Source organism: Girardinichthys multiradiatus, chromosome 5 (assembly GCF_021462225.1).
Source record: "Girardinichthys multiradiatus isolate DD_20200921_A chromosome 5, DD_fGirMul_XY1, whole genome shotgun sequence".
Lineage (NCBI taxonomy): Eukaryota > Metazoa > Chordata > Actinopteri > Cyprinodontiformes > Goodeidae > Girardinichthys > Girardinichthys multiradiatus.
Genome location: NC_061798.1, coordinates 13,701,743 through 13,727,590, shown reverse-complemented (window position 1 = coordinate 13,727,590; position 25,848 = coordinate 13,701,743). Strand labels below are relative to the sequence as shown.

General features: G+C 38.3%; 1 protein-coding gene across 1 annotated transcript in view; it reads left to right on the top strand.

Moving 5' to 3' along the window:
* Nucleotides 1-13,707: 13,707 nt before the first annotated feature.
* Nucleotides 13,708-25,848, top strand: part of LOC124868013 — a 71,472-nt gene continuing 59,331 nt past the window's right edge. The window contains exon 1 of the mRNA XM_047364777.1: nt 13,708-13,826. Within this exon, the coding sequence (XP_047220733.1) occupies nt 13,730-13,826 (97 nt within the window). The 5' untranslated portion in view covers nt 13,708-13,729. The remainder of the gene's footprint in view (nt 13,827-25,848) is intronic.

Genomic DNA, 25,848 nt, shown 5'->3' with positions numbered 1-25,848 from the left:
TTATATGCTGATGGTGTGTTGTTCTTTCTGGAAAATACTAATAATCTTTTACACAGATAATCACCCTAATAAATACGTTTTCAACAATTTGAGACTACTGTATCAATTGGAACAAATTGAAGTCCTTCTCTCTCCATCCATGCCTTCACAGATTGGAAACATAAGGTACCTGGGCATCAATATTTCCAACAGGCTGAAAGAGCTGAAACAATTAATTTATATCCCATTACTTAAATTAGTAGAAGACGACCTCATACAGTGGTGAACCCTCCCTTTGTCTGCAATTAAAATGATGGTCCTCCCTAAAACAAACTATATTATCTCCATAATCCCAGTTAAACCAACCCAGACTAGGTTCAAAAACATGAATTCCATCATCTCAAAATTTTTATGGACATCTAAACCTCCACACATAAGTCTAAAACCTTTACAAAAGGCTAAACATTTAGGAGGATTGGAATTTCCAAATTTGTATAAACATTTCCTGGCACAAAGATTGCAATATATTTTAAGATTGCAATACTGATTTTTGCAAGCAGTCTATGGATAGAATTTGAACAAACACTATATAAGGAAATCTGTGTCTCAGGGGTTCAGCCTTTTAATTATGAGGCATAGCTGCTTTCAAAGCATCAATATCGGTACATCTTTGACAGCCTGGTGGAAATATCTTAAAATGAATAGGTCATCAATTCTCACATTTTGAACAACCTAAACATCCTGCAAAATCAAAAAGGCTCTTTTTAACATGGAACACTAAAGGAAGAAATCATTTAGAGGAAATAATTGATGAAAAATATTTCATACCCTTAAACGTTTTAGAAGATGACATTCATGACATTGGTAAAAATAAATTCTTTGAATTTCACTAACTAAAATCTTTTATCAAGTCCAAATTCAAGATTAAAGAAATAAACATAGAATTTCCTCTGCTAATAGTAAATCCAAATATTACATCAGTTTTTCTCTGCGGAATAGCTAAATAAGGTCAGGGACTTCCGGTTGATCAATTTCGCGTATCCGCCATATTTATTTCTTGCTGCGATTTTGGGGTCCAAGATCAAGCATGTCTACGCTGCAAGAGGATAAATTTGGTTCGGTTCTTAGGTGTATTAACACACCCTATTTATCACACTTCCCCCAGCATCAGAACATCTTCGAAGGGCCTGGTTAAATTTTATTTTTCATGAAAATCTACCCACATCAGTGGGGAAATTCCTATTTCCCCCACTTCAAGGATGAGTGCCTTCAGCAACTGCCGCCTGTATCATGAAGGATTTGCTGAAAGACTTCATCTGATCAAGGGGTCAGTTCCTTCTGTCTATGGAGGCGACGGACACAGCAAAGCAGTAAGCTCCAAATAACACTAAAATGAAAACAACTTTTTTGTAGACATGAATTTATTGTGTGTTGATATGACTTCCTGGCCAACGTTTTGATAGCAGTAGCATTGTTCCTTCTGCTAATGTTAGTGCTGTGTGCTCGCTTTTAGCTCCTTGAGGACATAGCCATACTGCATGTTTTGAATATTATTATTACATAAACAGTTTTGCAATGTTTTGCTGTTTTTGTCTTGTTTCTGAAGCACTAGATAATTGTTATCAAACTACAAAAATGGCCAAACGGGTCAAAGTGCAGCGGTCTTTGACCTTGAGGAGGGCGTGGTGTGAAGTGCCTCAACAGCATTTACAGAGAGCACAACAAAACAAGTTGCTCTCAGACGCACCTCAGAACAGGGGTAAAAGAGGGGCCTGTGGAGCTACAATAACAAGAAATTCAGACCAAAGCATTGGAGTTCCACTTTATATAGATCACAAGTGAATGATCTATGTATGAAAAGGAAGGATTTAAAAGCTTTATATGTCCCCTTTAATAAGTGTCAGTTGTTTTTAGTGGTAATGAAATTAACAACAGGTGCACTATAGGGGCAACAATGAAATGACCCCATAAACAGAAATGGTTTAGCAGGTGGAAACTGTACACATTTTTTTCCTAGTTTGTTTTTTTTTTTGCCTACTTTTCAGTAGTTTGGCATTTGACCAGGATCACTGTCACTACTAGTTTGCATGAAGTCAGCCCCTACCGAGGTTGCACAGGCAGTCCAACTCCACCAGCATGGCACATTAAAAAGTGCCATTGTCCGAAGATTTGCTGTGCCTCCCAGGACAGCCTCAAGAGCATGGAGGAAATTCCAGGAGACCCTCAGTTACTCTGGGAGAGCAGGACAAGGTCTTTGGAGATCCTTAACCTATCAACAGGACCAATATCTGCTCTTTTGTGCAAGGAGGAACAGGATGAGTACTGCCAGTAAGGAAAGTCACCTCCAGCAGGTCACTGGCGTGAATGTCTCTGACCAAACCATTAGAAATTGACTTCATGAGGGTGGCCTGAGGGCCCGACATCCTCTGTTAGGCTCTGTGCTCACTGCCCGTGGACTGACTGGCATCTGCCACAGAACATCGCAATTTGCAGGTTCAGAACTGGCGTTCTGCTCTTTTCACAGATGAGAGAGTATTCACTCTGAGCTCATTTGACAAAGGGACTAGAGAAGACCTGTACAGGATAAGCCATAAAGGATAAACGATACAGGATAAATGAATTGCTGATTTAGGTATTGTAATAAAATCCTTAGACCCATTGTTAGAGGTGGTCCTGGGTTTCTCCACGTGCATGATAATAACTGGCCTCCTGTGGCAAGAATATGCAGGGAAATTCTGGAGGATGAAGGACCTCAGACTTTCCAGGAGCTCAGTGATGACCTACTCAGAATCTGGGAGGAGATACCCCAGGACACCATCCTTCATCTATTTAGGAGCATGCCCTGATGCTGTCAGGTATGCATACCAGCATGTGCAGGCCATACAAACTACTGAGTACCATTTAGAGAATTGGATTAGTTTGCTGCATCCGTTTTTTAGTTTACATTTCTCTGTAAATTCGGATTAAGTTCTCCGTGGGTTGATCATTTTCATTTTCATCACATAATGTGAAATCATTTTGTCCCGAACACATTACCGATTCCATATCAGTGTGGATATCCAGCATGATTTTTCCCATTTGAGATCTGATGTTTTTTCTGAATCGTTATTTTTTTCGTAAATTTTTTTGAGCAGTGTAGTTTAACCTGCCAATCAATACTACACAGCAGAAATGCAAGTTAAGTTATTTTAACCTGATAAAATGTGCAGCAGTGGATGCACAATACATGCATAAATTTGAAAGTTAATATCATTGAGACTTATAGGTAATCTATGAAAACACCATACCTAAGCACAGATTGAATACTTTAAGTACTATAGTTATCAGATTTTAACCTAAGTATAAAGATCCGTATGCACATTATAAGCTTGTATTACAGGGTTGTAAGGATTATGATTATTGATTAATGAATATTCATCAGTCAGTCAGTCATTTTCTACCGCTTATTCCATAGTGGGTCACGGGGGAGCTGGTGCCTATCTCCAGCAGTCTATGGGCGAGAGGCAGGGTACAACCTGGACAGGTCATCAGTCCGTCGCAGTGAATATTCATCAAGAATTATAATTTAAAATCATAATTTGAAAAAAATGTATTTCTTAACCACAAATCATTACTTACGAATAGAAATCAGAGATGTCCTCTGGTGTTGTGATTATGGCTCAAAGCTCTTTAATAATTACAAATTATTAACCAAACCACAAACTGTCACTGTTTATTCAACCACTTCCCTTCAAGGTGGGGAACTTCGACCTTGTTTTGACAGATAAATCACTCTTGCACGAAATAAACACAAACGCTTCTCTTAATTATATACATGAAGATTTATTGAAACCAAATAATGCTGATATACCCTTATTCTGGTCCAAAAACCTTCACCTAACTAAAAAGCACCATTCTACACAAAGGGAATTAAAAATGACTACCTAACAATAATAATAAAAGAAAAATATATATATGCATTTACTGTCTATGAAGATCAAACCTGCAGTTTTATGGACAAAATGTGTAATTTGGGTTAAATGGAAAGATAAATCCTCCTGGTGCTGATGTCTCGATCGCAGCGATCAGCTGATAAAACGGTGGTGCCACGCCCCTTTAGCCACAACCAGCTGATCGCCCCAAATCCCGAACAAAGCGTCATAAAACTCTGAGGCGGGAACTCAGTGGAAAATCTCCAGCAATAAAATTGGAACAAAGAGTGGTCGGGCGAGGCCCAGACCGCAGTTGATTTAAATGAAAAACTTTTAAATGTCCAACTTCTAACTCCTGACCGATTTGAGATCAGCCGGATAAAACATTAACTACGCACGATTCAGCAGCGCTTGCGCACCAAATCAAAACACAGTTCAGCATAACATAATTCAATCGGTATTGCATGCAACAAGTTAATACCTCAGATTAACTACTGGTGATCCTAAATCACCTTAACTATGCCTCATCCTACTCAGACCTCTAAATGCACCTATCCGGTTTAATATGAAAAGAACAAAATTACTTTGACGTGGATTTATGCTCTCCACCGGTTGAGGATGGATCAGGTCTGAAGAAAAAGGAGGGGAGGGTGACCACGCGTCCGTGATCAAATAAAAAAAAAAAACGGTAATTTCTCATCCGTCCAGGAGGGAAAACGATGAACCATTAGTCGGCTGCATTACACAAGGAGGTAAACTCATTTCCTTGGACATAGAGCCTCTGTGGGTTTCCACCTGCACCAGGTGTCGGCGCGTTCTTCGATTGGTAAATAAATCTCCTCATCTTCTTGTATCAGACAGATTTCCAGCTTTCAAGCTCTTCCGGGAATGGCCTTGTGGAGCAAAGGTTCACCTGCGAGCTCGTCTCTCCAGATATGCGCCTCCGATGCGCTGTCCTGTGAGACAGGCGGGAAATGGCAACGAAACTCTGCATCTCAGCCGGTTTATGCTCCCAGTGATGTCAGAGCTGTGACGTCTGTTGAGCTGTGCATGTCAAAATGTGTGACCAAAATGGATGACCCCAACAATGTAATACAATATATATCTTGGTGTAGAGGAATAGAAGTAAACAATACAGCACATTAAAAGGCATGATCCATAAAATGTGTGATTTCTATTTACCCATGCTTTACCTTTTGAGTGAACTGGTTTCACCATTACTGTGGAGAACTTAGAATTCTTCCTCTGCCCATTCTTTCTCGGGTTCTGTTAGAGACCAGCACATCGACAATACAGAACAATGAACTACTTCAGGTTTTACATTAATCTATGGAACTGCTATAATTACAATGCCCTTGAAGCGTTTTATTTTCAGCATACTTTAGTTTCTATATTGTTATCATATTCTGTGAATAATTCCTAAAATTGCTAAATGCCTTGAGGGAATTCCTTCAAGTAAATCAATAGTGTCTCTCTTTCTACCTACAACTGAACACATTACTCAAATAATTGCATTTGTGCGCTTTGGGATTGTGATGTGGTCACTGTATTTTAGTAGGTTAGAAAGGCAGCAAAAACCTCCAAAATCAATGTTTAAATTTCAGATACTACTCTCCTATCTGTATCATCTTTAAATAGTCTGCCATCTTGTAGGAACATCTCATTTTGGCTATCACACTGTGTGACATTTTACACCGGCTTCAAATTAGAACTGGTGGGCAGACAGACAGTTTTACAGTGTTTAACAATAGTATTCACACCGCCACATTTTTTTCTGATGTTGTTTTTTGTTTCTTACATGTATAGCAAGTGTTTTTTGTAATTTTTCTTCCAGATTTGCACATGTAAAGCAGACATGTTCAAGTCTGACCGGAGATTCTGAACTGGATTTAGGTCTGGACCTTAACTGGTTCATTCTAATATTAGTATTCTTTTATCTAAGCCATTCAATTGTAGCTGGGTGTTCATTTAGGGTCGATGTCCTCAATTCAATTCAATTCAATTCAATTTAATTCAATTCAAAGATACTTTATTGATCCCTGAGGGGAAATTAGAATTGCAGTACAACCCATCCAAACATACATCATGACACAAGACAAGGGGGGGACGGGTCACCGAGGCTTTGCTGCCCACTCACAGGCGCTGCCCTTGTTAGATGAGAAAAGAGGCCACATTAGGTAAGTAGAGGGAAAAAAATCATATTTCACACTTTATCCTTAGCAGGATACAGTTTGAGATTGCAAAAAATCTCAGCACAAAGAAGCAACAAGTTTACAAAACAACATCATGCTGGGAACGGTGAAGGTGGTGTGAGGGGTGCATATGTTTATCTTGAGCATGTGTGTGTGTGCAAGTGAGTGTGTGCAAGTGAGTGTGTGCAAGTAAGTCCATGAAGCACTGTCCCAGAGGCCATTGTCCTTGATGGTACGTTGGAATGTTCATCAACCAGCCGTTCTGAGCAGGTCCACAGATGTCCTCAGGGAAGGGAGGGGGCAGAGGGAGCAGAGCGTCCTGTTTATGTCCTGCTGGAAATTGAACCTCTGCCTCATCTCATATCTTCAGCATCTAAAAGGTTACATTACAGAATTCCTCTTTATTTAACATTCATCCATCTTCAAAACAACTTAGATCACCTTGTCTCAACGAGCTAAAGAATAGCATCCCTACAGCATGAGTCTGCGCAACCATGTTTCACAGTGCAAATAGTGTGCTCAAGGATAGGTTTCTGCCACACAGCATTTTAAATGTGGGCCAAAAAAGTCGAATTTTGTACTCATCTGATTTGAGCCCCTTCTTCCATATGTTTACTGTGCCCCTAAATGGCTTGCTGTAAACTACAAACTGTCATAATTTTTAGAAAGCTTCTTGACCCACATGCAGAAACTTCCAGGAGACGGGTGAGTTTTGAATGTTTATTTTAGAAAGATAATATGCAGCATCACAAGGGAGCTTCAGCAGTTTGGTCAGGCACGCCACTAAGAAAGAAAACAAAGGCGATGAGCAGGGGTACAGCTTAGGGGAAAACGGTAAGGGTGAGGATGGCTTACACTCCGGGAGGGGGTGGCAGATCCAGGAGGGTGGTCTTGTCTGAATGATCTAAGTGGTAACCAGTTTGTTGGAGGGCGGACAGGATTTGCAACGAGGAGCAATGGAGACCTGGTTTGTGCAGGGGTCAAGCTGAGACCCGGTAGTGTGGAATCCAAGGAGTGGAGCCCGGAGCTTGTCTTGTAACAGACGGGCAGGAGGGGAAAAACAGCTAGGTTTTCAGGAGGCCCCTTAAAAAGACAGAGCTTGGAGTTTGCAGATTTGCAAAATTTAAATAATGAATACAAAGGCTCGAAGGGCAAGAGGTACCACTAAGGTTGACACTCAGGTGTCAAATGATCAGTAGCCTGCTCCTTTTAAGCTCCCCTAATTGGCCTGATCCATCACAGGTGTGAAGGAGGTAGCAGTACAGCTCCACTCTCCAGCAGAACCCACTATGAAAAAAAAGCAGAAACAATGACTGCACAAACCAGGATTCTGACACAAACTGGATTTTTCCATAGATTGTCCTGTCAAATAATTTCTCCACCTAAGCTGTAGTTCTAGAGTTACCAGGAGCCTCTTTGCCGCTTCTCTAAATCAGGGGTTCAGGGGGTTGGTGCTCCCCAGGGGGTTGTGAGACACCACGCAGGGGTCACGAGAGGATTTTCTGAATCTTTGTGCTGTGGCCTCAAATTATTTAACTATATTTAGTTATTTAAGAAATAATTAAATTTAGTGAAATAATTATATGTATTTTAAAGGGGTAGCCAAGTTGCCAAAATGGGGTCACCAGTCTCTTGTACTGTTATTGTGGGGGTTATGGACTGAAATGTTTGGAAACCCCTTCTCTAATTTATGCTCTGCTTTCTCAGCTTGTCAGTTTAGGTGGACAACCATGTCTTGGTGGATTTGGAGCTCTGTCGTAGTACCTCCATTCTCATATGATGGACTGATAAGTGCACCAGGAATTGTTTGGGATATAGTTTTGTAGTTTTAAATCTGCTTTAAACCTCTCACAAGCTTTATCCCTTTTTTTCTGTGGTGTTTCTTGGTCTTCATGACACTGTGTGTGTACTAATGTTCTCCAACAACCCTTGGAGGCCTTCACAGAAAAGCTGGATTTATACTGAAATTAAATTACACACAGGTGGACTCTATTTATTGATTGTAACTTTATGTGCTTGATTTTATTTAGGGGTATCATACTTGAAGGGACTGAATACAAAAGCAAACCACACTTACATGTTTTAAAATAATTTAACAATTTTGTGTCCTTTTTTCTCCCTATGTGCTACTTTGTGTTGATCTGGCACATACAATCCCAGTAAAATGCATTCAAGTTTATGGTTGCTAATTAAAAAAATGTAGGAAAGTTCAAAGCTTATAAATAATTTTGCACAACATTGTGTAGGGGACCTATATCATTGTTTTTGAGGGAGTAATTTCCAACTATTTCAAACATGTAAAACTTTTTTGTTTAGTAAATGAAGGCTAAAATTGAACCTCATTCTGTTGGGTCTTGAATTTATACCCTGAACTGCTTTGTTTTGAAGGGTGCCAAAAACATGCATTTATTCTGTTAATGATGCTACAACTTACAAAACATTACTGTGTGACAAGGGTGCAGCTACCTGACAAATAAAATACAAAGAAAATACAAATTTTTGTTGCCCACTGCAACGGCATTGTCAAATTTCAAGTCAGATCCACCTCTTTCTAGAAATCCGGAACAAAACCCAGAAAAACATAGAATGATTTTTCATCTAACAACTCTGCTTCCCTCTTTTTTGTTGCTTGACATATGCTATGCTGTGTTCTGTGTGTGGGCATCCTTCCTGTGGAGTTGGCCTGGTCATATTGCCACTGAGCTGGCTAAAATGCTCCACAGGTCACGCCTTGTCTCTCCTTGTCAGCGAGTGCAGGTAACACCGTGTAATGTATCCCCCCTCTCAATATAACCCAATGGCCTGGGGTTCTGGCTCAGCTTCAGGTCGGCGTGTGCAGCAGAGCAAGGGCCATCCTCCTAATTGAATTATCGGAGTGCAAAAACAGGCATCAGACAGGATTCGTGTCAAACTTGCCCTGAAGCGTCCAGCCAGTCAGCTGCACTAAGCAGGCGCCGGTTTCTGGTTATTCAGGGAAAAATAATAAAAATGCAGATGCGGCAAGCATGGATTCATGTGGGTCCATCAGCGGGCAGTGTGCGTTGCGTGTCTTTGTGTGCACGAGGATAAGGCCTGAGCCCATGCGCGTGTTTGTGTGTGTGTGCCACAGAGCTCCGAAAAGAGCACTCTAATTTCCGTCTCGCTGGAAAGTGTGATTGAACATGAACTCTTTCGCCAGCGGGTCGAAGCAGTCACACTCTACAACAACACAAGAGGAGATAAAAAAAAGGGAGAAGTCTTATTTTTCCCATATTTTCCCTCTGCTCTGTCTTTATCCTGGCTCTTCTCTACATTTACTCTTTTTCATTTCCCCTGTTCTAAGCGAATATCTTCCAGCCTTTACAGCATTTTTTATTCTGTTTCTACCAATATCAGGATGAGAGTCCACTATACTGCCAACTTTGTGCACACAAATAAGCCATTGGACTCCGGTACACTTTAGCTCTCAGTGAAGATTTTTGTTATTTTGGCCTTAGAGATTTAACAAATCAGATTGGTTTTCTGTGAGAATTAAAATCTGGATGTCATCCTGCATGAATTTATATTTGTATGCATCTGTGTGTGTGTGTGTGTGTGTGTGTGTGTGTGTGTGTGTGTGTGTGTGTGTGTGTGTGTGTGTGCGTGTGTGTGTGTGTGTGTGTGTGTGTGTGTTCGTGCGCTGACCATCTGGCCATGGACAGACCTGACTATGGTTACAATCGCAACAGATTAGAATGAGGTGGAGGGGAAAGCTCCTTTTCTCTCCTTCATTTAACTCGTCCCTCCTTGTCTCCTTCATTTAACCTGCCCCACTTAACTTAATGTGTGTGTGCATGTGTGTGTGTGTGAGATCTAAGCGCTCAGACCCTGTCACATTATGGATGACGGAAAGTAAAAAATGTTTCCGTAACGCAAAGGCTACTTTTATTGTTGAGGCTTTATGGTTATGTTTTGAGTATTGTTCTCCAGGCATTCATGGAAGCTCATTCTATTGATTTCTAAAATGACATACAGTTAAAAAAACAGATGTTTACATATGCTGTGTAAAAAGACACTTACATTTTTTTTCTCATTGTCAGAAATTACATGAAAAAAAAAATTTGTTTTAGGATTACTGAAATGATTTTCTTTTTTTTGGCTAAATGCCAGAATCATGAGATTTTTTAGATATATTTTTTTTTCTTTAGTTTTTTCCTAGGTTTACTTACGTTTTCAATTTGGTAACAATGGTTTTATACTACCGCTTCACCGAGTCTGTGTTAGCATGTCTGTCTTTTACTGGCTTTGGCCTTGGCTATTCCAGTGATAAAATAATAGGACAAGTTAAAAACAGCAAAGTATGGTTCCAAAGAAGACCCCAACGTGTCAGGACTTCTTCGGCTGGTGACCCATCACCCGACGTGATTGACTCCACGCAGAAACAGGTGGCCTCTATCTTCTTATCCAAAGGGATAAAGCTGGACTGTGACACAGTGGAAGCGTGCCACCTGCTTCCGAAAAGAGATAACAATGACAAACCTGCAATTATTATGCGATTTATGAACCAGAAACACAAAGCTGCTCTGCTAATACAGGGCAGGTTGCTAAAAAGATCCGACGTCTTCATCAGTGAGCACCTGACCAAGAATATATATCGCCAATATCGCGAGGAAGGCCCAGTTGCTGAGAAAGCAAAAAAAGATCCAGTCCATGTGGACCACGAACTGTAAGGTCTTGCAAAGGTGCTGGTCATTCGGGACATCGTTGAACTGGACAAATACGACTGAACTCTTTGAAGGACATTTGGAGCACAGATGATATCAAGCATGACTCACTATCACCATGTCACAGGTCACATAAACTTTACTTGATCATCTATGGACACAACACTAACACCTATCACTGTTAGTGAGTCAATAATTAAGGATATTAGTGATCATCTGCTAGTCTTTGTAGTTAGTGACAATTTATATATGAAAAATAAGGAGAAAATGAGTCAGAGTAAACGAATCTATCAAATCATTCAAGGATGAATTATTGGAACAAAATTGGGAGTTAGTATTGCGGAAAGATGATATTAATAAAGCATATGAAAATCTTCTGAATATCTTTAAATTATTTAATCATAAAAAACTGTCCAATGAAAAAGTTCTCATAAAAATAAACATTCAGAAGCTGCTTGGATCAAGAAGGGATTACAAAATGCTTGTAAAAAAAAAAACCAGAACAAGTTATATAGAGATTTCAATCTGAAAAGACTCACAAAGAAAGGCATGTCAATTAGAAAAGTTTTAATTATGTGAAATTACATGGTTATTTCTTGGCGCTCGGACCTGGGAGGAAGACATGAATGCTGAGAATGACATGACTTAATAAGAACTTTTGTAAGGTTTAGATTCAGGGATGTCTTTCCCCCGATCCGACACTGGTGGTGGATTGGCGGCCAGGGAGCGAGGAAACTGGGAGGAGATGGCAAGGAAGATGGTGGAGGTGGGGTGGAGGAGGGATGAGCTCAGCTGACAAGCGAGGATGAACACCACTGAAGGTCCTTTAAAAGCAAGACGTCGGAAGGTGATGGGATGGAGAATCGGGCAGACAGGTTGGTGATTGGAAGGCCGGGACACGCACAGAAGTGTCATTGGAAGGTGGAGGGGGTGAAGGTGAGTCTTTCATTCTGAATTTTTGTCTAAACTCCATTTCATAAAGCATAGATCATTAGAGACAAAGAATAAATATAAAACATATAAGAATAAATTAACTGCTGTATTACGGATAGCTAAGCAAGATTACTATAGTAAATTATTAGATGGAAATAAAATGATATTAAAGTAATTTGGAATGTAGTAAATTGTATTATCAAGAAAAACTCTGGACACATTAGTTTTCCCCAGTATTTCACAAGTACTGATGATAATAGGATCTGTAATCTGTCATTTCAAATGGGTAAATTTCCAGAAATGATCAAAATTGCAAAAGTCATTACACTTTATAAAACCGGGGATAGACACCATTCCACAAATAACAGGTCTGTTTCTCTACTTCCACAATTTTCCAAAATTCTGGAACAATTATTTGTGGGAAGATTGGATACTTTCATCAAGAAAAATAAACTACTCTCCAAAAGTCAGTATTGATTTAGATCACAAAAATTTACAGCAATGGTAGTCTTTGAATTAATACATGAACTCACCAGTTCCTTAGACAAAATGAAATTTGCTGTTGGTGTATTTATCAATCTCCAAAAAGTATTTGACATGATAAATCATGAAATATTAATCAAGACAATGGAGCGCTATGGTATTAGGGGACTAGTCCTATACTGGATGAAAAGCTATCTAAGCCACAGGCAACAATTTATGCAAATGGATGACTGCAAGTCATCATGCTTGGACGTTGTTTGTGGTGTCCCACAGGGGTCAGTATCAGGACCAAAACTCTTCATTCTTTATATTAATGACATAAGTAAAGTTTCAAAAATACTCTACTTTGTTCAGTTTGCAGATGATACTAATATTTTTGTACAGGTTATAATTTGCAGCAGCTCTTGGCTAAAATCAACCTAGAGTTATGTCAACTAAAGATATAGTTTGATATTAATAAATTATCATTAAACTTGGATAAAACTAAGTTTATATTATTTGGAAACTGCACAACAAATGTGCAAATTCTAATAGATGATGTTATTGTGGAGAGAGTAAATGAAAATTAAGTTTTTGGGAGTGATGATAGATTATAAAACTTGCTGGAACCCTCATATGAAATACATTCAACCTAAAATATCCGGAAGTATTGCCGTTCTCAGCCAAGCTAAACATTTCCTAAATTACGCTGCTCTTCATATTCTATACTGTTCACTTATGTTGCCTTATTTAAGTCACTGTGTGGAAGTATGGGGCAAAACTTATAAAACCTTGCTGCGACCATTATGCACATTGCAAAAAGAGCCATCTCAATGGTTCATTATGCAGGTTTCCATGACCATACCAACTTATTATTTATAGTCCTGCCTTCTCAAACTCCCAGATCTGGTAGAATTTCAAACAGCACAGCTGATGTATAAAGCTAGAAAAAACAACTACCAGATAATATTCAGAAATTGTTCACTGATAGAGTAGGGGGCTATGATTACTGGGAAAACCTCAACTTCAGAACCTTGACGGTTCAGATCACCATGAAAAGAATGTGCATTTCAGTCATTGACGTGAAGGGTCAATGAAGGGAAGGGTTTGATGAGTTGGAGTTGGATATAAGGATTATGTGTTATTTATAAGCTGTATGTAAATATCTGATTTTAGTTGTTTTTCTCAGGGCTTTAATAGGTATAGTTTATAGCTCTAAAATATATTTGCCATTTAAGTCATGTAAAAATCAGTGTGTATTTGTGTGATTGTCCACATTGCATTGAAGTCCAGGCTCCCTTCCGAAATGTCACTAACTGTGATTATCTTGTATTGGTCAGTAATTGAGAACAAGTCACCTATTGGCTGCTAAACTGCTGAATGTTAGCCCCCACAGGATAACAGTGCTGCCAGCGACTGTTAACTCTCTGCCGATTAAAAAAGATTAATAAGGCTAATGGATGAAAAGCAGTGTCACTTAAGGTTAAAGCACTCAAACAGCCGTGAGGGGGGATCGGGAGAACACAGAAAGGGCAGCACTGAGGAAGCGTGGAAAAGAGGGAGGCCGAGCATGTGTCTGGATTCCCCTCGTCTCTTCATCTGCTCCAGTCTGCTTGGCATTCATTCACCACGAGTGGCTGTGACCCCTGTTTTGGCATGCAGCGAGGGTAAGCTGTATTAATGTGTGTGTGTGTGTGTGGGGGGGGGGGGGGGGTGGGTGGATGGGTTCATAGATGCATTATAAATCCACGGGTCTGTGATCATTTGTATGTGTGACTGCGTTTGTTGAAAATTGGCTCAGTGTGGAAGGAGCTAAGTAGGAGTCAACTGGAGAATGATACTGGGCAGTTTGTCCCACGTGTCCATGCTGACGTAGTTGCTGCTGACCGGCTTCATCTACTATTAGGGGGCGAGTCATGGGAACTGAATGTGTCTCGCTGACTGACTGACTCCCCTTTGTAAAAATGTGCATTTACCAGATGATGCATGCAGTGCACTTGAAGCACTAAAAATTGACCTTGATGGGAAGATGACAGGAATTTGTTTGCTCTTTTTTATCATTCATTTTAAATTATTTGGGACTGTTATAAACCTTATCCTTGAATCTATATTTAAATTATTAGATTGATTTTACTGTATTTTACTGTCGCTACATTCTCATCCAAGTCACTGACTCGATGCAATCTGCTGGGTTTCCTTAGACCAATTTGAATATTAAACTAAATCTGGCTGCACTGCTTGATAGTTAAGATTAATTGGAATGCATGTATCCGACTTGAAATCTGTATGATTTGATTAAATTGACTTTGTAAAGTGCCTTGAGATGTTGTGTTGTTAATTGGCTTTATATAAATAAAACTGAATTGAATTGAACTGTATTTTGCAATAATCTGTGTTTCATTGTTTACACTGGATCACAGTATATAAATATTTCCTTGAATAATCTACATTACTGTTAGTGCAATGTCACTAAGGTTCAGCTGGCGGCTTAGATTACAGGTAGAAACAATTCAGCCTATGCACCCAGTCCCTTCAAATATTGTATATCAAACAACACCCTTTTTGTACCAAATAGTCACTTTATTAAAGAATTAGGCATTATTTTCCCTGATATAGTGTAGCTATACATGTTGTGAGATTTTTAACACCCTCACTATGGACATAACTATATTAGATTTGGGCTTTCAATGATTTAACTTAAATTATTTTTAAAACAAAGAGCGGAGTGCACACGAATTTATTCTGGATTTTATCTAATCCATACATGGCCAACATTATACACACCAGCTGAAATGTACACACATAATCAATAAATCAGAAATTGCCTTCTAATGAGGATCATTTACCAAATTAAAGGTACCTTAGGAAAACAACCTTTTAAGCAGGTTTTAAACATACCCTTTATTAAACCCAGATTTCTGTATTAACAATGTTTTATGTTGGTCTAAAGAAATATTCTAATCTTAAATTTTTTTTTTCAATAGCTGTAAGTGAAAAATCATTATATTTAATAGAAATAAATGCTTGAAAACATCAGTCTCTTTGTAATTAATCCATGTGTACTTCACTTAGTAAATTCAGTTACTAAAATAAATAAATTATTATTTTCAATAACATTCTAATTTATTAACCCATAAATCTAATATCTATTTTAAAAAAAATAAAGAAGATATACCTTGTTATCTGAAAGGACTGAGACAATTCATCTGGCCTAGTTCACTCGACTATGCTTTAAGTTTTGTCCACTGTCCACACCCAATTGGGGGCCTGTAAGATCTCTCAGCGAGTGACTGTGGGAAAACCAAGATTTTTACAATTTTGCATTCCAACAATATATATCCTGTTAAACAACTTTTACTTAAATATGGCCCCAAAAACATAACTGAAAAGCAAGATCTCAAGTCCAAAGAGGAGCGGGGAACAAAAACCCCCAAAAAATGTGTTGACAGCTTTGATGCAGCTGACACATGTGAATACAAGTACAAGTTTCAAACCTTTGATAAATTGATTAGTTTTATTTTTATCCCATTTTTACAAATGTGGCTTTAGTTTGTTTGACTGTTTTGGCATAGCTACAGCATCATAAATGTCTGGGATTAGGTTACAAGAATATCATGGCTTGGCAGAATATGCAGCCTTTCAAAGCCCTGCATGTTCCCCAAAAAGCATCACTGTGATGAGGTGGAAAGTGACAGAGATTTTTATGCGGAGGATACATTGAGATGAGTCATATGAAGGGTTTCTAGACACAGAAGGACAAACAGCATGGCTTTTCGCAGGTGACTCAGCTAATCTTAAACACACGTGACAATGCACGCAAAACCATATGTCTGGGAAGGCGGGGCAGTGTGACGTCAGGCTGCAAAAGAAAATGAAGACAAATGGATTACAAATAAGGAAACCACTTCAAGACAAGTGATGGACTGATGAAAAAAGAAGCTGGCATAGTTTAAAGTGTAGCACCAAGGCTTTTTCCAAAGCATGCTCACCCAATTTTGTGATGCTTATTTCCTTTAGCATGAACTAAAATAAAGCAGCAAAATCCATCCACAGAGAAACCTCCACCTTGAAGCATTTACCTTAGCCCTCTATTGAAATTGCATGGGTCTTGCAAGGACATTCAAGCCTCTGAATTATAAATAATGAAAGGCTATTATTTAAAGAGACAGCATGCATGTGGACCTTGACAAGAAAATTGTAACTGAACATTAAATTTAAAAAGAGACAACTTTTTCTCATTCAACTGTTGTGAAGACAAGCATGGATTTATCCATCAAGCTGTTTCAATATTAGATTAAATAAAAATGTAACATTTGTGGCCCAGGTTTTTGTTTGGCTTCAGTTTAATCAGTAGGAAAAACATGAGGGTGGAGAATTCATTTTTTGAATTGCCATCTTTTTTTCTTTAAAAAAATTAATTTATAATTTCCCACCAAGGTACAAGACCATCTGTTTTATACTAGACTGAAGCAATGGTGTACAAAGATTCACAAAGTAATTATCTGTTTCTGTGGCTGCCTGATGTAAAACGAGAGCATACACTGGCCTTTCACCCAATGCCAGCTCTGCATGATTTAAAGGTGCCTCAATACATGTTGTAGCCATAGTTACCTTACTTATTAAAAACATTGTTACTGCAAAGGTTCCAGGTTGAAGCTCAGAAGGAGGAATAAATGAGGCAAAAAACTAGGTTGTGACAAAATGTATTCATAATCCGCTCTAAACTGGTAGGCAGGTCTGTAGAATCTATGCTGTTTAGATGAATGATTAGGATTTAACCATTTAACAGGTTGCATCAGTTTATCATCCTTTGTTTTTGTTAAAACAGCACTTTTAGTCAAATGTATTTGGTATGTAAAATAAAGTTAACAGTTACTTGGGCTGATGTGAAATGATAACACCCAACATAAGATGAATGGCTAACGTATTGAAACCCCATGGATTTTTCACATTTTGTTACATCAAAACAACAAACTTCAGTGTATTATGTTGTCATTTTATTTGACAGGGGCAACACATACAATCACCGAACTGAAGTAGAAGGGAAAGCAATGGATGGAAAGATTAAAATTATTTTACAAATAAAAAAGTATGAAATGCATTAAGCATTATTTACTCTGATGGCCCTAAATATAAACATCACTGCCTTCAGGAGGCGCCTAATTAGTGAACAGAGTCCACCGGTGAACACAACATCATGCTGTGTAGATGCTTTAACAAATAAAGGACAGCTCTGAAAGAAACCCTGTAAAAAGCAACAAAAGACTTTAGGCTGGACAATGATCCTAAACATACAGCCAAAGCTACAATGGGACAGTTTAGATCAAAGCCTATCCTGGTGTGAAAAATGGTTAAAACAGTCCAGTCAAAGACAAGACCTGAATTTGGTTGAAAATCAGTGGCAAGACTTAAAAATTGCCGTTCACATATGCAAAGCCAACAGAGGTATACCAGCTCCAATCGTAAAGATAGTGGTTGTACAAAGCATTAACATGACTAGATGGGAAGGGGGAGGGGGGTACATAAGAATGCCACATCTTTCTTATGTTTTATATAAATCATGTGTTCTCTACCTTCCACCTCAGTTATGCAGTGCTTAGTGTTGGTTCATTACATAAGATTCCAAGTTGTGAATACTTTTTTAGGACAATATAGAGAACTCAAGACTTTTAAAAAAAGTAAGTATTTGGAAGCAAAATTATTGATAAACTATACACTGCACTTGCTGTGTACAACTATGCATGTGGGCACATTTAACTTAATATTCATGAGATAAATAAAAATCATGCTTTCCAATCTACAATAACTTACTAAATGAAAATTAACATTAGGAAATGTGTGAAAGTGCTACTAATTGAACTCTGTGTATTCACAAGAGAAACAGCCTAGAGTGAGCCCATGTAATCATAAAGCTCGGAAAAAGTAAAAACTGTAATAAAGCTTGCTTTTTTGTCATAATGCAGTGAATATTGCTCTCTTATGACTCAATAATATTTTTCTTTATGCACATAAGTAATTTTTCACCCGTCAGATACAATTAATATAAAGCAGTCAGTACAGGGTTGCAGATAACACCACAGCGCTAAATGGAGATGAGCGCAGTGAGTTAGTGTAATTGATGTGCTAAACAGGCAGATTCATTTTGTTGGTCTCAATAAGTAGCCACATTGCCATCTAGTGGCATCTAAAGGGGTTGTAATCTTAAAAAAAGTAAACGTATGAGCAGTTTTAGTGTAGGGTTGTGTTGGCCTTTTGTCTGCTATTGTATGGTTAAAAAAAACTCATGTTACTCAGGTTACCTCAGAGCTTTCATGTAGGTACCTCCTTAATCTTCATGTGGACAACAAAGCAAGTCCAAACATCAAGAAAATGTTTTTATTAATAACCTCATGAAAATGTTCAAATAATTACAATTTGAAAAATATTTTATTTTATTAAAATCTTTATATATTTCATGAAACAAATTTTTTATTTGCAAATATATTTTCATATAAATATTTAGCATTCCTTAATATAGTTTGCAGTCTTAGTCAAACTGATGACTACTAATATTCATGTAACTGTTCAGGAATAGGCAAGTTAACTATCCCTGAACAGTTACATGTTTACGATGCTTTGAGTCTAATAAAAGATTTCCTGTTTTGCAGCAGGAAAAGCAAAGCTTTTACCCAGGCATTCTTTATATGCAACAGCTAACAGAGGACTTTAAAGGTTGACCAAGCAGTTGACTTTTAAAGCACTGAAAAACCGTTGTGGTTTCAGCAGACCTCAGCCTGTGCATGAGGATGCATGTGGGCACAAACTGAAAAACTGCAAAGCTCAAAATCCTCTAGATAACATTTGCACTCAGATGCATGAAAACCTCAAGATGACAGTAAATGCATGCATAATTATGCAGCCATACCTAACATAGTGGGTGAAAGGAGAAAAAAAAACACAGTTTGGAGTGTGAAGACATTGCACATAATGTAAGTCTTTAAGCTAAGCTCTCTCATACACCTTTTCTGTTTACCTTGCTCCTTCGACTTGCATCTTAGGTCTCATGTTTTTTGGAAGTCTGGGTGCATGATTCAATAAAAATCTCTCTACGTCAAGGAACATTCACAACTTCAGATATGATTCCACCTAGCTTTAAAAAGCAGTGTGATCATAGCAGGATTTTTCTGAGGATTGAGAAGGAATATTTCAATTTGATTTTGTTAAGAAAAAGTTCAGTTAATCAGTTCAATTCACTATTCTGTTATGAAGTGGGCCTGCAAAATGATAATCACAAATAAAAAAGCAAAAAAAAAGGTAAAGTAAAAAAGGGGGAAAATGCATAGTAAATAAAAGGGAAAATCATAGTATATCTACAATGGTTGCAAACATGTTTATTTTATGAGAGCATCTAGTTTTCCACTGGGTTAAGTCTCATGGAAGTCATTTGTATCTGGACGATGGCCAATAGTGTCATCTGTGTGTCCCAGTTTTGCAAAACATCAATGTTTGGTCAGCAGATGGACTGGAATTAGGGGCACTTATGTTGATCACTACATCTAAATTCATTACATGACATGACACAATAATGTGATTTTAAATTTAAAAATATTTTTTATCCATCTAAAGCAAAATTTGGACAAACATGACGGATCGACTTAAACAAATAGCACAAATGCAAAATAAAAGCAGATCAAACTCTCAGGAGGCATAAAAATCAGGCAAAGTAACAAAGCTATGCAAGTTGTTTAACAGAGTATACAATCTGGCAGTGCAAAGTCATAGAAATCAGGAATTTAAATTACTGGGAAAACAGATGACAAAAGTTTTTTTTTTTAGATTTCTTGTGTAACTTATTTTTAAACCATATTCTGTAAGCCAAAGGTTACATTATTGTAATATGGTCTGAAAAATGTTTTAGCTTGATAAAATCTTGAAAAGGTTTCTGAATGCATGCAGAGCCTCCCCCTCAAAAATAAGTCAAAACAAAACAAAACACAAAGCAATGTCAAAAGAACTTGGGAAAGCAGAACAGTATTTGATGCAATACAAGGCTTTACTCTGCCCCCTCATGCGCATGACTGTCAAAACCGAATGAGTTAATCTGGAGAAACTCAATCAGTTTTCAGGCCAATACAGACATCTTTTTCAACAACGCCATGAATACCAAACATATGGTTGCAGGGAGTTTGGCATTTAGGATTTTCAACATCATCAGAACTTGAAGGATCTGTGCCTTGGAGGTTATATGAACACAACAGACAGACAGCAAAAGTGTCAGGGAACACAGACATGCACAGTCATTGCAGGTTGGTGTTTTGTTCCAAGGGAAATGGCCAAGCATTGTCGGCTTGTGGTCATGGAACCATAGAGGACCAGTACGAATGGAACAATATTGGAAGAGGAAATGAGAATGACCTAACTGTGTCAATACCCAGACAGCATAATCTCTGAAAAACGTTGTTTGCCATGTGGGCGATTCACATGGTCGGGCAGAGGACAAGGACCATGTAAGAGAGCTTCTGTGGACAAGTAACTTCATCCTAGCATAGTTTGTAATAAAGTGAGTTTATTGTTAAGCTCTTCAACCTGTCCTCGTTTCTGTCCATAAACAGAACCCAACATGGGCCAAGCAGAGACCCCTCCAAAACAAGCACATTTGCTAAGCAGTGTTTAGTCTAGCTCTGATCTACCGATTGTTTTAGATTTATTTGCATTTTCTTGTGTTCTGGTAAATGCGCAAACTAATACTTTTATCAAGATGCCAGCCATATTATTAAAGTATGGATGTATTTAACATTTTGCCATTGCAAATTAGGTTTTTAATATTTTGTTGCAATAAACTCTGTAGGTGGGACCTGTTGGACATCAGAGAGAGTTCTGTCTTAATATCTGAGCAACAGTCCTTAAATCCTAGTTGCCCTCAAATTATTTACAAAGAAAGAAGATTTTCATATTTTGCCATCCATACTTTATTATTCATAACATGTGTAAAGCTAGGTTTGTTATTTAAACCACTCATGTCAAATAATGATACAAGCAACATGAGTTTGAATAGAAATGTAAGGAAACAACATTACATAGTAGCATGGATAGTATAATGTGCTCTATGTTCTTGATAAATGATTAGCATGTATTTTCAGAGGTAAGCTTTTAAATTAAGGATAGTTTGTATTCTTTAGCTTCTAAAAGTAGCAAACATCGGAGAGATCAGTTTGTGTTTTGGATAGATGGATAGATAGATAGATAGATAGATAGATAGATAGATAGATAGATAGATAGATAGATAGATAGATAGATAGATAGATAGATAGATAGATAGATAGATAGATAGATAGATAGATAGATAGATAGATAGATAGATAGATAGATAGATAGATAGATAGATAGATAGATAGATAGATAGATAGATAGATAGATAGATGGATGGATGGATGGATGGATGGATGGATGGATGGATGGATGGATGGATGGATGGATGGATGGATGGATGGATGGATGGATGGATGGATGGATGGATGGATGGATGGATGGATGGATGGATGGATGGATGGATAGATAGATAGATAGATAGATAGATAGATAGATAGATAGATAGATAGATAGATAGATAGATAGATAGATAGATAGATAGATAGATAGATAGATAGATAGATAGATAGATAGATAGATAGATAGATAGATAGATAGATAGATTCTATCTATCATGATTCTAAATATTAAAAATGTCAAATCTCATGGTAAAAGCATGTGGTCTGCCATACTAGATGCCCATCCAGGGTTATACATTCTAAAAGTTGGATAACTGAAGACATAAACACATGTATAAACAGTAACGACCGAAGAAATACCTGCAATTTTAGAATGTATTCAAATATTTTCCGTTTTCATGAGTGAAAATGACTAAGCCAACCAGACTGTTTGATAGACAAAAATAAATATGCCGTGTTTTGCTTCTTATGAACCCCTTAAAGAACTTTACACGTTGTTTTTAAGTTCTGATAAAACATGACTTTTAATTTTCTAGGTCTCATTTTATGATAATTTCTTAAGTACTTATGTATGTAAAGTATCAGCCATGTAACCCTCACCAGAAACAGACAAAAAGGTACCCACACATCAAATTTTCTAGATACACAACATGTATTATTGAGGTCAGCCTTAGTCACATCATGTAGCTCATGTAGTGATAAACACACTTTGAGGAAACACTCAGGAAACAGGACCTCCAACAAGCAAACACACTAAAGTAAACAAACTTTTAACATTTTAAAAATTATAATAGTAATGTAAAATTCCAGCTTCTTAAACTGAGCATAAATTACTCAAATACCAAAATAAGACAACAACACAAAATCAAAGTTCCAAAGATGATGACATCCACTGTTTTTGTTCAGTCAGCTTTCTCATATAAAGCGCTAAAGGCAGAGAGCAAGCTCCCTGAAGAACTGAAAAAAATATAAAAATGATGTCATATTTTCCAGAGTAGCAATTGGATTTGAAGTTAGCAAACATGTCATTCAATTCAATTCAGTTTTATTTATATAGCGCCAATTCACAACACATGTTGTCTCAAGGCACTTCACAACAGTCAGGTACATACATTCCAATTAATCCTAACCATTGAACAGTGTAGTCAGAGTTAGCTTTTTATTCAAATTGGATAAAAAGTTTTACTGTCTAAGGAAACCCAGCAGATTGCATCCAGTCAGTGACTTGCAGCATTCCCTCCTCCTGGATGAGCATGTAGAGACAGTGGACAGTCACTGGCGTTGACCTTGCAGCAATCCCTCATACTGAGCATGCATGTAGCGACAGTGGAGAGGAAAAACTCCCTTTTAACAGGAAGAAACCTCCAGCCGAACCAGGCTCAGTGTGAGCGGCCATCTGCCACGACCGACTGGGGGTTAGAGAGAACAGAGCAGACACACAAAAAGAACACAGAAGCACTGATCCAGGAGTACTTTCTATGGGAAGGAAAAGTAAATGTTAATGGATGTAGCTCCTTTAGTCGTTTCATCTAGAAAGAAAGAACAGATAAACTCTGAGCCAGTTTTCAAGGTTAGAGTCTGAAAGAGAGCACATAGAGTTTGTTACAGTTAAGCTCAGTCAATCGCCATGTCTAGGAGAGAGAAAGGGCTAAACACTAAAAGACAGGGTCATGTGGATCATCGGTAGAGGGTGAGCATTAAGTTGTTGCCAGCAGAAGCTCAGACGATTCCCCTCTCCAGAAAGGTGTCACCGGTAGACACAGAGCCAGGCCAGGTGTAGCTTCTAGGAAGAGAATTGAGAGAACAAGGTTAAAAACTGAAATAACAGCAAATCTTCATCTTAGAACAAAAACTACTATACTGATTTAATTAATGCACTATGTCATTTGTGGTGGGACGGCCCTGTGGATTACTAATTGGTTCTAGCTTTTGCAGGGATAGATCCATTGGCTGGAATGCAGTAGGCATACTAAGCGAAAAAACCTGAGTTGGTCTTTCACCCATATACAAGTCCTTCTCAAAATATTAGCATATTGTGATAAAGTTCATTATTTTCCATAATGCCATGATGAAAATTTAACATTCATATATTTTAGATTCATTGCACACTAACTGAAATATTTCAGGTCTGCTATTGTCTTAATACGGATGATTGTGGCATACAGCTCATAAAAACCCAAAATTCCTATCTCACAAAATTAGCATATTTCATCCGACCAATAAAAGAAAAGTGTTTTTAATACAAAAAACATCAACCTTCAAATAATCATGTATAGTTATGCGCTCAATACTTGGTCGGGAATCCTATTGCAGAAATGACTGCTTCAATGCGGCGTGGCATGGAGGCAATCAGTCTGTGGCACTGCTGAAGTCTTATGGAGGCCCAGGATGCTTCGATAGCGGCCTTCAGCTCATCCAGAGTGTCGGGTCATGAGTCTCTCAACGTTCTCTTCACAATATCCCACAGATTCTCTATGGGGTTCAGGTCAGGAGAGTTGGCAGGCCAATTGAGCACAGTGATACCATGGTCAGTAAACAATCTCCTGATAGCTAGCTGCATTGACCCTGCCCTTGATAAAACACAGTGGACCAACACCAGCAGCTGACACGGCACCCCAGACCATCACTGACTGTGGGTACTTGACACTGGACTTCTGGCATTTTGGCATTTCCTTCTCCCCAGTCTTCCTCCAGACTCTGGCGCCTTGATTTCCGAATGACATGCAGAATTTGCTTTCATCCGAAAAAAGTACTTTGGACCACAACAGTCCAGTGCTGCTTCTCTGTAGCCCAGGTCAGGCGCTTCTGCCGCTGTTTCTGATTCAAAAGTGGCTTGACCTGGGAAATGCGGCACCTGTAGCCCATTTCCTGCACACGCCTGTGCACGGTGGCTCTGGGTGTTTCTACTCCAGACTCAGTCCACTGCTTCCGCAGGTCCCCCAAGGTCTGGAATCGGCCCTTCTCCACAATCTTCCTCAGGGTCCGGTCACCTCTTCTCGTTGTGCAGCGTTTTCTGCCACACTTTTTCCTTCCCACAGACTTCCCACTGAGGTGCCTTGATACAGCACTCTGGGAACAGCCTATTCGTTCAGAAATTTCTTTCTGTGTCTTACCCTCTTGCTTGAGGGTGTCAATAGTGGCCTTCTGGACAGCAGTCAGGTCGGCAGTCTTACCCATGATTGGGGTTTTGAGTGATGAACCAGGCTGGGAGTTTTAAAGGCCTCAGGAATCTTTTGCAGGTGTTTAGAGTTAATCGTTGATTCAGATGATTAGGTTCATAGCTCGTTTAGAGACCCTTTTAATGATATGCTAATTTTGTGAGATAGGAATTTTGGGTTTTCATGAGCTGTATGCCAAAATCATCCGTATTAAGACAATAAAAGACCTGAAATATTTCAGTTAGTGTGCAATGAATCTAAAATATATAAATGTTAAATTTTCATCATGACATTATGGAAAATAATGAACTTTATCACAATATGCTAATATTTTGAGAAGGACCTGTATAAAGACCTGGGTTCTGCACAGCATGGCGAAATGGGCTTATTTTACCCCTCCTGGCCATTGTTGTCCTCCAGGGTTAGATCTGGTCTGTTCAAGTTTGGTTTACATAATTTAAGACTCAACATTTACAATTAATATTGTCACCCATTCACATTGACCTGACTGATTTTACTCCATCATACACTGAACTATTGTTAGTATTGTCAATTTATTTTAAATAAATATTGTAAATCATTCTCTGGTGTCCTTTTCCTTTTTTTTTTACAACCCATGAGCCAGGTTGTGACAAAATGGGGGCTCACATGTTTAGAGTTTGTTTTGTGATATTTTGTTGCTTTGGTTAACATTTTATTTTCTGTTTGTTTTGATTGCTGTAATTTGTGGTGTGCTTCTGTTGAACATGTCAACCTATTTATCTTGTTGATCATGATGAACAAATGCACCACTTGTTGTGGTTTATGTGTAGTTTGGAGTTTGTTGATACACTTCCACTCTGTGTGTGCCTTTTTTTGGTGATGCACAGTTTAGAACATTTTGACCATACAGGTCGTTGATGAGGGAAAGGACGTGACATTTAATAGTCCAATCTGACTTTGTGTTTTTTGTTTTTTCAGACTGGCAACTATGTTTGAAGAAGAATTTTGGGGTTTTGGTCTGGAAGAATTGGGTGGTTGTGGCTTGATCTTGGTTGCTTGGTGCATTTCTGGGTTGATCACAT